General features: G+C 37.8%; 1 protein-coding gene across 1 annotated transcript in view; it reads left to right on the forward strand.

The window, feature by feature from the left end:
- The first annotated feature begins 9,571 nt into the window (after positions 1-9,571).
- LOC306830880 (1,4-alpha-glucan-branching enzyme-like) overlaps positions 9,572-12,150 on the forward strand; it is a 70,411-nt gene continuing 67,832 nt past the window's right edge. Inside the window, 2 exon segments of the mRNA XM_079354607.1 lie at positions 9,572-9,738; positions 9,741-9,843. Coding sequence (XP_079210733.1) covers positions 9,678-9,738; positions 9,741-9,843 — 164 coding nt within the window. The 5' untranslated portion in view covers positions 9,572-9,677.

A 12,150-nucleotide genomic window follows, 5' to 3' on the forward strand; every position in this document is an offset into this window, starting at 1 on the left:
GACACAAAATTACCCTGCTATGATATACTGCCAGTAACTATAAAAATACTTTAACCCCCAAATAACCAAATTGATTACAACTTGTCAACAAATTAAATGAGAACAGGTCGATTATTATTTATACAGTGGAGAAACAAAACAATGTCTCCCTCTACAGCCTCAAGTTATTTTGAAAGTTCATAAGCTCTAACGGAAGAATGTGTGATATTCCCCTCTCAGTTTAAGTGTAAGTCTGAGGGTTCATTATTATGTTGCCATGATCATTTTATTAGTATGGATTCAGTATGGCCCAATACAATATACGTATGGCAAAATATACGTTTCAAACAAAAATGTTTTTGAGGTAAACAAGTGAGCATACTTTTTGGTGAGCATACTTTTTGGCTGTTCTGACCCAGAATCCTCTCCAGCAGAAGCGAACACAACAGCTGAGCCTCCGAGGAGCACAGATAGCTGCACAACGAACTGTGACTGATTTGTATCAAAGATGAAGGCACAATGTGAGAAGCTGTTGGAAGTCCCAATTGTATGCATAAACTTCATGCAAACAAAGTGCTTACTTTGAAAGGGCAACTGCAGTACGTAAAGGTAAGCAAAGAATATCTCACACTCACAATCCTGTCCTCCCTCATGCACAAATCTAATTTTGCTCCCCCAGCCTGTGCACTCTCAAATGTTGACTTACAGATAGAGTAGCTCTTTCTCAACACTGTTATCGTCAATAAACTTCAGTAAACCTAATGACTTTTTCAGCTGATTTAATCGAGGGTCTCTTAATTGTGTTTCCCGCTTAGTACCGCTTTGTCTCTTTTCTGGTCTTTTTTTTAATGGCCAAGCAGATTAATCATAGATAAAGGTGTGGTGGTGGACCGGCTAATTGTTAGCCGAGCACTTATGTAAACAAATAAAAAGGGTAATCTGATTGGCCTGCTAATCTACTGAAAAATCTGATTGAAAATTAAATTGGATCTTGGATTAGAAATTAAAGCTATAATGGCACTTGACAGAAACTTTCATTTTGGATAAACTTCACAAAAGGTCAGAAATTGTCACAGTCAGGTGTTTGTGATAATCCAAAAACACATTGTCTAATAAAGTTATAATTGAACTGAATCTCCACGTCAGCATTGTGAATCAAATTAAACCTAAATCCAGCATTTTCGAATGTCAGCTTGAAAAAAAACCTGTCAACTCCAGCAGCTGCTGCGAATAGCTTGCATACCCAATCTATTGGCTGCTGCTGCTGTACAGTCATCCTCGTCCTCCTCCGCTAAAAGCTGGCAATGTCAGAGAGTCCAAACTTTTAGAAACTCCTGTTGGTTCGAAATAGTAATTCAATACTGAAATCTGTGTTAAAGTCAGCCGGATAAAAGCTGCTGCACATGAGGTGAAATGTGGTTGCATTTTCATGTGTTCAAGGTCAGGTCAGTTAAATATCTATTTGGTGGTAAGGTAAATAAAATAATAAAATTATGTATTCAAATGTAATGTCAAGAAAAATACATTTTAGTTTTTGGTGAGACACAGCAGTATAAAATGTAAACCTTGTGTCTTCTTATCTTTCCACCAAACAATAGAAAGGTGTGCTACTCATTCAGGAAGTGTGGGTCAGGGTATATCATTAACAATTTGCAATCTCCATCCTTGCATTTAACTCCTGCAAGGATTGTTGTTGTTAACTAAACAGACTGATTAAATATGAATGGCCCTTAATTATTTATAAAAAAAGCAAAAACAGGACACATCAGTAAAAAGATGGAATATTTCTATAGGCTACATATTTGGAAACTGATGACAAGACACATCCTGCTATTTTTACTTCTGTAAAATGTACCTTTTTTGTGAAATACCATGTTTTTAAATATCATTATTGAACTTAAAAAATGTTAAGTGTAAGTACTACAGTACATAGCTTTGACAAACAGATATGTGTGACATGCATTGAGCGAAGACATCCAAGTGTTGAAGCTCTAAACAACGTATCATATATTATGAAGCAAGAAGCAGTAAAGCTGCTGTCACATGAAGCTGATGGTGAGTAAAATATTTGTAATGCATTGCTGAATGTGGAAATGGGCTCAATATGTGGCCACGTGACAACAGTTGTGAAGTTAACCACAGACACATGTTTACATAAGGCTCCATACCTAAAAACTAACAACACGTTTATGGTCTTTTGTTACTTTAGGGCAAAATAAAGCTACTTAAACATACCTTTTTGGCTATTTAAAAATGACACAAGCATTAAAACATAGGCTAATAATTAAGACCAGGGGTCTTACAATAAAACAACACAATTGCTACTTCTACAACAACTGCCTAAAGACTCAACGTTCAAGTCTCATCAAGAATTGAATAACAATTACGCCTATATATTTTTAATATTTGTTAATTTGATTTGATTCAGTACTTCTGTATGAAGCCTAATTTGTTTTAAAAAGAGAGCTAATAATTAGTACCCCTGCATGTAAGAACATATCATTTGGAGTTTCCCCTTAAAATGTTTACAATCCTACGGAACAGCATGATGCTGTGAGATGAGAACTCAACTCAAGTGTAAATAGCCTAAATGCCTATGAAAAGTAGCCTACATTAATAGAACACAATGGGTTTTAAATATAAGTTACACTGAAGAAATGTTTTAAGCTAAATCATGTACATTGATTACGTTTATATCCACTGCAAACATAAAAGAGTTCAAACACAACACAGTATTGCTTTAAATAGGCTAACTGCTGAGGACATTTCTGAGGAGTTTCCTGTTTTTAGAACTTAATCCCTTTAAAAATCACTAAACACTCCTTCATGTAAATATATCTGTAATTATGAAAATAATATTATGAAGAGAATAAGCATAGCTTTGAATCATTTGGTCATTTGCATTTTCAAAATGAGCCTCATTTTCAACATGTGTCATTAAAGTCTACAAAATTCATTTGTTAGACAGCTTTTTCTTTTAGTAATTGCCCTTAATTATACTTCCAAGTCATGTTAATGCCAACATTTTCTCCTTGTGTGACAAGTGTCAGGTAAAATCAATTATGAAAATGTTAAGGTGGATTTTTTTTTATCGCAGTAATATTTCCTGTGCTGGGAACAGACTTTGGTGAAATTAAGGGCACTCAACTGATCTCGGATCCACAAGCAGTTCATGCATCCATTGAGGTTAATGGAGAACATTATGTTCCTCTTAAGTTAATTATCTAATGCAAATGTTCTTAGGTTCTAATTGATCACCGTTTGGGCTTAAAGACTAAATAAACTATAAAAGGATAGCGGCCCTAATGAGAAAAGTTTGCATCGTTATCACATTATGGTTTCTTTGAAAGAAAAGACAATGAAACCCCTTTACTTTACTTAGAATCAGTAGTTTTTTTCTTTTTTATATTTGTTCCACCACATAAATGAATAACAGCATACAGTAGCTAAAGTTAGTTAGTCATATTTCTGCAACACTATATGAATATTCTCTTATTTGGTTTTCTTTCAAAGAACACAGGAACATATTTTTCATCAATTTAAGCTTCATTCATTTTTGCAGAGTGAAATTGGACTCGTTACAGGGTTCAATGCATGAGTGTAGATTAAAAATGAGGGTTGCGTTATGTACTCACTTCAAAGGCTGAATATTTCCCTATCACTTCACTGTTTCAGAAAATCAACTCATCTGTGTCTACCACCATTTCAACGTTTATAGAGGGATTGTGAAGTTGCTGAAGCCTCGAGCAAGATGGTATCGTCATGGTGTGCTATGCAAGCCAATAATGACCACAGCATCCACTAAAGTGTTCATCAAGATAGCAACTTTCTTTCACATTGAGTGATAACTGTAATTATATTTCTTTAACCTTATTTGATATCGTCTCTGTGTTCCTTTTAAAGAAGCCTCGCCTTCCTCTCGCTGAGGCTCGTCTGAAATCCGGCCTCCTCACCCACTTTCTTTGCCGCTGCCCCCTGAGCCCCCTTTGCTTGATTTAAACCAGTTGGCCTGTTATATTGTGAGGTCAGGTGTTAACAATTCTCTTCTTCTGAAGGGGCTGACTGGTCCAAAATGTATAAATCAGTTTTGCTGAGAAGGAAAAAAGAAAAAACTGAGTGGCGATTCAGGCTCTGCACTCTTCTCCTTTTGTCCTCAACCTGCATCTCCACACGCTCCAGACATGACGTCAACCAGGAAACCACTTTGAATCATCGACTTCTAACCATGTTGCATTCATTGCCCACATCCACAACGCTTTTATGAATTATTGAGAGGACTATACGTGAGCTTTTGCATATGATCAAGGAGACATATCTGACAATCTGAGCTCCATAAAGAGATTCATGTACCTGCTGGGCTCAGTCAGCACATGCTTTGTGTTCATCCTCACACATGCTCGCTGATTTCACCGCTTCCGCCTCCTCTAATGTCTCTCATTTAAGATCTGTCTCCTGGTGTCAGTTTCTGGTCCTCTCAGAGATCCCAGCGCCTCCATCCTTGAAATTGAAGGCTGCAGTGAATCTTATCGCCTCTCATTAGCTTCATTCTCATTCTCTCCGGCTCCTTTTATTGCTTAGAGTTAACCTTCTCACTCAGTAGCATTCATAGAGAAGTGGTGTCCTTTAGATGAGTTATATGAGTGGCGATATTTCTGCAGAGTGATCCCCGACATCTCATTTGAACCCCTACAGAAGGAAGTTTTCTATTTGATGCCTGGATCATACAGCCTTACATAGTTTAAGTATTTTCTAATTATCATACATTTCCTTTTTTTTGGTACTGTGGACGGTTTCAAAAAGATGGAATGAGCGTCTTCATTTATATAGCTCTATAATGGGATTCCTGCCAAAGCCTATTTTGAGGTGTTTATAGACTGCAAACCTGTAAAACTGTCTGAAGCTAATTGTGTAATGAAGAATTAAGTAATATTCTCTTCCACACACTCTGAAATCAGCAGCAATTTGAGAGAAAGCAAACGTTCACTAATTATGTTGTTGGACGGATGCAGCTCCAAAAGACAATGCCTTATGCTTTTGTCTGGTTTGATTGATGTATTTTGTGTTGACGCAAATAAATCTGCCTTTTTTTCTCGAATTCACAAACACAAGCTGACTCTCCTCCCGTCTGACAGCTGGAAGTGGAAGTGTGTTGTTCTGAAAACATGCTCCTCTGAAAATATCTTCCCTGCATAGACAGCGGTGACACAGCGTCCACACATACACACACCCAGGAGCATAAAAACGGTTGTACCCTGACCAAAAATACATCAACTTCATCTTAATCAAGTACTGCACACACAGAATCAGAGCTGCTGTCCTCAGAGACTCTGCTTGTGACAGGGAAGGAAATTGGCTGCAAAGACAGATTGAAATGACAGACAGAGGTGTCAACTATACTCATCTGTATTGAAACTTAATTGGTGCAATGTTTTTTTTTTTGCTTTGCCATTTGGCCATCACACCTGTAAAAATGATCGATTTCTTAAGCTTGAAAGGTTCTTACATTTCTATAGCTCTTTTCAGAATTTTCTGCTCTGATGTTTTTGATTTCTCAAAAATGTCTAAACAAACACAGGGGTCTTAAAGTTCAACTCTTAATCATCCAGTTTTCAAACTTCTCTGTCTTTATGTTATTGTGATGCTTATACTTACCTATTATACCTTTCAGGCATGACTCTCTCAAACACAGCACAAGATTTAGCATTTCATTTCCACATTAAACTCTAATTTTCCTATTTGCAGAAACAATTTGAGAATTTCTTGACTTGTGTGTAAACAGTACCATTGTCTGACAATGATCCATGAATGATATTTTAATTTCAAAATAAATCAATCATCCCTTTTTCTCAGTTTTTCAAATAATAATATGGAACCAAGGGTTGCAGTTTGTTTTTTAAATTGTAGTCAAATTGAGTTAAACACTTAAAAAAAGAAACCCCAACATGTTAAATAATGTCTTTAAAATGTTAAAACAGTCATGTGATTGAGGTCAAACTATTTGGATCAAGTAAACAGAGTCAGAACTTCTGACTTGCAAAGGCATGCTGCTGCTGAGATAAATGCTCGACTTTGATTGTCAGAGTTATAAACTGTTTATTAAATGGCTGCAGCTATTCTGTGCTCTCCGTCTAATCATATGATTATTTCTTATGAAAACATTTGGAGCTGCAGATTTAGTATTCACAGACCGCCCTGTTCAATCTTCTAGCCTCCAGCTGCTATAATCTGTTTCCTTAGAGTTGTCGTACGGAGGCTGAACACTCTGGGATTAATTCTCTCAGCTTGGATGCATTATAACACTTTGATGAATAATTACAGGTATTCAAAGACTAATTGTATTTTTTTCCAAACACATGATATCAGTGTAGCATGCTTGTATACTCACATCAATTTACTGAAATGAGAAGCTTGTTTGTGTCAGCTTCTATTAGAGTCACACTGGCAGTCTGGACGAGTATTTCAGTTGCGTTTTGCATCCATCATATTGTATCATAACGTATTCCAACTAAAACAGGATTCTGTGATGGGACATACACAGTTCATTACCACAGGGAGGGAATGCTGAAAACTTCATCATAAATATCATCTGAATTCTTCTGAATGAATAAATTACAGCCACCCGGGGTTGTAACTGTCGTGTCTTGGAAAAAGGAAAGAGGAGCTTGCAGGGGTGAAATGTGGGTGAGGAAGCGAGGAAAGAAGTCATAGATTGTTCAGAAATCTTTAATGATATCAGGCTGCCATTTGATATAGACCTCGGCTATATAATTGTGTTTTCATTAAAGACAAAAGCATGGAATCTGCCATTTCCCGCTTGAGTCTGACTTGAACCATACTGAGAAGATACACATTGACCTATACCAGCCATTTTAACAGAGCACATTCAGGTGGTGCACAAAATATCATCCAAAAAAGGACCCGACTCTAAAACAGGTGTCAGACCAATTTTAACAATTACCAAAAAAAAAACTGAAGACCGAAGCAACTACAAATCTGATCGACAATTTGCAGGAGTGTATAAGCAAAGTTACTTATCTTACCTTTTCTAACATGGTGTCGTCTTTTCCATCCGTGTTGATATTTCTGGAGTCATTATATTTGTGGGATTTTTCCATTGCAGCTCTGTGCTACGTTCCCATAAAGTTTAGACTCTCTGACCTCCTTTAAAGCTGATAAGTGTGGAATCTGTCCTTATACAACCCATCTGTGTAGCACTGTATTTTCATTATTTGTCTTCTTTTTGTCTAATTAGTTGTAAACTAAAGAGAGATTGTTGTATGTGACTTTACTAGAGCTGGTGTCTGCCTGTAGTTGATTTCACTGTGCAGTCGTTTAGTTTATAAGCACATGTATCATTAGTGAAGTGTAAGTTAGCCCTGTATTGACTTTTTGCAACATAACTAATTCTACAGAATGATAAGTTAGGCCCTGTTGTGGCGCTGAAGTACTTTTGCAGCGATATTTGGTGGGGAAATAATTTAGCTGAGAGTCTCTTCCAGAGAGTGATCTTTGCTTTTAGAGTAAAGATTGATAATCTTCCAAACAGATGACTTATGTCTGCTTCTTCCTGCAGCTAAAAGCAGGTGAAACGAGGATATACGACCTGCACTACGATCCGAGACAGCCCTGCCAGAAATAATGGTTCTGTCTGTGACCTCTGCAGAAAACAAATATCTCTTTTTCTGTTACGATTTTACATGTTGAACGTCTCTATGTCATCCATTGCGGCCGTGGAAATCGTTAAACTGGATCAAACAGATTGCCTTGTTAATATAAATGCTACTTGCTGTACATTTTGCAAAATTGCTTGCAAATAAAATTAATCAAGTATTTACTTCAGCTCTCCCTGGTTACATCCTTCAGATAAAATCTAATATTTTTGTCAGTTCTTGTCATTAGGTGCTGTGTCTTCCCCCAAGTTCCTGTAAATATTCGTTATTCAGCTGTGGATCACAGGGAACATCTATTGGCATAACCTTCTGGGGTGGACAGTAACACACTTGTTTCATCTATAACCAACAGATGGCTCCTTAGAACGACATTCTCTTTGTGACCTTTAGCTAAGATGGGTTTTTTTAGTGACAAGGACAACACTTTTAGAAGCCGCACTATTTCTTCTGTCAGTATGCATATTTATCAGCCTCTTCCAAGAGGAAGTTAATCTAAATTAGAGCAAGGTTATCCCTCTCAAGCCCATTGAATTAGTTTTACCATATCTGTGAAGTATACTTTGTGGTCAAAGTTATTGAAGCCAGAGACAAAAACATCAAAACAATGTGAGCTTTTACTTTCAGAAAGACGTTCAGATAAAAAGGAAACCATGATGTATATTTGGAGTAGATACAGACAAAAGCACCGACTTGCAGTTATTCAATTATGTTCTCAATCTCTTGTCACTCACAAACACGGGCTCATGCTGTTGTGACCCTGGGTTTTTGTTTCAGTGCAACAAGCCACTTAATCCAGTTATATGACAGCAGGCCTTGACACTAAATAAACTTTGAATTCAACTTTGCCCAAATCAATGCAATCGTGTTCCACGAAGTCTTTTTCTTTCACTGAAGGACTATACCACAGTCTGTTTCACTGTATGCTATTTAACCAAAACCAGAGACATTGGCTGTTATGTTTTGTAGATAAGGACGAGTAAGTGTATGCATACACTTTATGCATGCATGTCTGTACATATACCCAACTAAAGACATTCACATTTAACCGTGAGGCTACTTTTGTACAGAGCCACGTTTAATTTTCAACTAGCATTGACTTAAATGTCACAGATAAATTACTTTCACGAGAATAATAGCAGCAACTCATTATAGCAACAACCAGACTAAAGGTCTAAAGCTTCAGTAGTGGCCCTGAGAGGCTGCCCTGTTCATAACAGCTCACATTATGAAAAAATAGGACAGAACAAACAACAAAGTGATGTTTTTTTTAAATTTATTTTTTAAAACATGAACAGTAGATGGGCTTCAAAAGTCCTGAGAGAGGCTCAACATGTAGTGCCAAGGGATTATTCAAATCAGATCAGGGTTCATCCCAAGAGGACAGTGAATTCTCAGTCTGTTTAATTATAATCTGGTAGATGGATTGTTAGGAGAGTTGTGTGTGTACTTGACATTTTGGCTGTTTCAAAATTAGAAGGAAGCCCTCTGTGGAGCCACTTTCATATCAATGGAATCCACATTATATCATTTTTTAAGAGACAATTGTGCACAGACAAACATAGTCCAATAATACATCAAAACAGTTCCCATCCAAGAATCATGAATACGATGAATATTTTACTGTGAAACAATGAAGCCATTTAGATCACAATAATAATTGAAACAAAAACATTTAATAAAACTGTCTTATAAACATGTCTGCTTTTTACATGCTTGAACCGTACACAGTGAGTGATGTACGTTTCCTCAGGGTTAACTTCATATTTACAGTCCATGGTTAGAATCAGTTGCAAAATCAGACTTGGAACAAAAGTCACGCAAACCCACAGCAAGAATCCTCTTCCTCTGACGCTCCACGTGCTCCCTGCGTTGTCATCTTAAAGTTACAATGTCCGAAATTCACATCATAGCATGCACGGTTCTCATATATCTGACCCGCGGGAAAAGCATGTTGGGGTGGGATGGGCTTGGCAGAAAGCCGCCTGACTTATTGATGACTCCGGGTATTAAAAAGCCCTCGCACACTTCATGACCCTCCTCTACTTCTGTCAGTGTCAGCAGCAGTCTGTGCTCGATTGGCTTGGTCTGGATGAGCCATGGCAGACCCGGAGGATAATGTTGCAATTCCTGAGTTCAGCAGCCTACTTCAAATGGATCCTCACCTCAAAACGTACGAGAAGGACTTCAAGAGGAGGTAAACACTATTAAAACTGCGGGTTTGCGCGCAGTTCGCTGCCAAAAACGAGTCCCTGTAGAAGCTAGCAGCTGTCATGTTAACGCTGGCTTCGTGTCTTGTAATGTAAACACACAACTAACAGATAAACAGCAGTGTTTGCAACACACGAGAGTAACCTTCTGCAGTCAGGTTTGACATTTTGAATGGGCAGAGGTCGCCTCGAGGTGCTTTCTGCACCCACGCGCCCCAGCAGCGAGCTCGCGCTTCTCTACCCGTCTTCGGTTGCAGCTGACTAACAAGCTATCAGACATGTTCAGCTTATGCACAATGAATGAACCGCTGTTTTGATATACTCACATTTCGGGTGACAAGTTGCTGAAGAAAGCAAGTCGTTCCTCAACTTCTTCCCATGTTTGACAGCTACACAGGAGTCAGGTGACGTGCAGGTTGCGTGGTGAAGCTGAAATGCTGTCTGAACATATCTCTGCAAGTCTTCAGTAGTTTTCTGTTTCTGTGTGGGTTCATTTAGACATTTTAGAAATTTTGTCCCACCATCACAAATTCCATTCACATTCTCTACAGCTTCCAAAGTGTCTTGGAGAGGCTTTCAAAATTCGCATAGGACTCAATTGTGCCATTGCGTCCTCTTAATTGAGTCATGCATTCAGGTGGGTAATCAACAAATGTAAGTGGGAATTGGTCATCAATACTATGTCAGCCTTGTTCTTGATAAAACATCTCAACTTTTGACATTTAACACAAGTTATTGTCAATAAAAGCCACAGATTCTTTAAGCACTGAAATCTATACAATTTTACTTGACAGCAAAATGTTTTTATAAACTATACAGATTTGTTCTTTACGGTATAGGCAAATAAAACCATGATGCCATGATGACTTGAAAATAACATTTAATGTTTCTTCAAATGCTATATTTAGTTACCACCTTACACGACTCTCATGTTCTACAAGTCATTTTTTAATAACAATGTTTTTGCTTTTACAACTCAGGTTAACAACTATTTAAAGTTAGTTTTTTTTCTCTCTGGTTTCTTAGGCAGGGACAGATGGAGTATAGGGAGAACTGAACAACAACTTTCCAATGCACTGCACCACAGCATTTATCGCTAATGCTAATTTCTAATGCCTGTCCCTGAAAAGGCCTTCATATATATACAGACAAATAAATACGTGGTGAGCTGAAGTACGAGGCAGCTCAGCTCATGGTCTCTCACCTGGAGCAATAGGGAGGCCCGGCGTGGCTTTTTTCTCGTTTTAATTCTGTTCTCAGTTTATGTAAGAGAGGTGGGGACCTTGTAGATGATTTAACTAATTTTAAAATCATTAGAATAATGACCACTCAAGGAAACCCAACCATAAAATAATCAGCTGAGTAGTGAGTAAAATCACTTTTTTTTATTTTTTTTATTTATTAGGGAGAAAAGAATACCTCTAGAAACAAACTGTACGGATGATGAACATGTTTCTAGATGTTTTCATTTTTTACAGCCTGCCATGCTTCAGCTTTTGCTCTGTGTCACAAAAAAAAACTGCCAAGTGCAAAATAAGAATTTTCAAAATCCCCTTTAGGCGCTAGACTCAATCTGCCATCTGAACCAGAGGAAAAGAGCAAACATTATATTCAAGACGTTTGCAGCGATATGATAGGCTAACAGCGAAGGTGTGTTCTGCCCTGTAATTGGACAGACGTGAACAGCTGATACAGGCCGGAAATATGAGTGAACATGACATAAACGGACTCGGCATTCAATTTTTCCTGTCTGACCTTTACTGTAGATATAACTTAAGCCATTTAAAGTAATACATGGAATAATACAGTTGAGATTGAGGAAATGACATTGAACATGGAGTTCATATTGCTTCCTGAAAACAATGAAGTCCCCTTCTGTTTTGAATAGAAGAGAGCTTAAGTGACCCTTGAGCGAACCAACATCATATGTCCTTTCATGCATTCACCTTAAACTACCCTCAAAGTAAACACACTTTCCCCCTAAGTCAATAGACAGAAAAAACATTTGTGTACTTGTTTGTGTTCACTTGTGTCCTTTTAGTTGAGCGCTTTGATTTGAACCTGATAACAAGCTGGATGAAAACGTTTGAGTGAACTGACTGACGCTTAATGACTGAGCTGCGGCAGAATGTGTCCGCTGTTAGTACCATGACGCTGATTTCATAATCATTTATTTTTCTTTGCAAGCATCCTGTTGGCTCATTTCTGGATCGCAGTGTCTGGCTCCCAAAATTAGCGTGTATTATTTTGCTCGCCCCTCACCTCTTGTGTAATTATCTCTACCCACTGGAATT

The sequence above is a fragment of the Symphodus melops genome, assembly GCF_947650265.1.
Source record: "Symphodus melops genome assembly, chromosome: 10".
Lineage (NCBI taxonomy): Eukaryota > Metazoa > Chordata > Actinopteri > Labriformes > Labridae > Symphodus > Symphodus melops.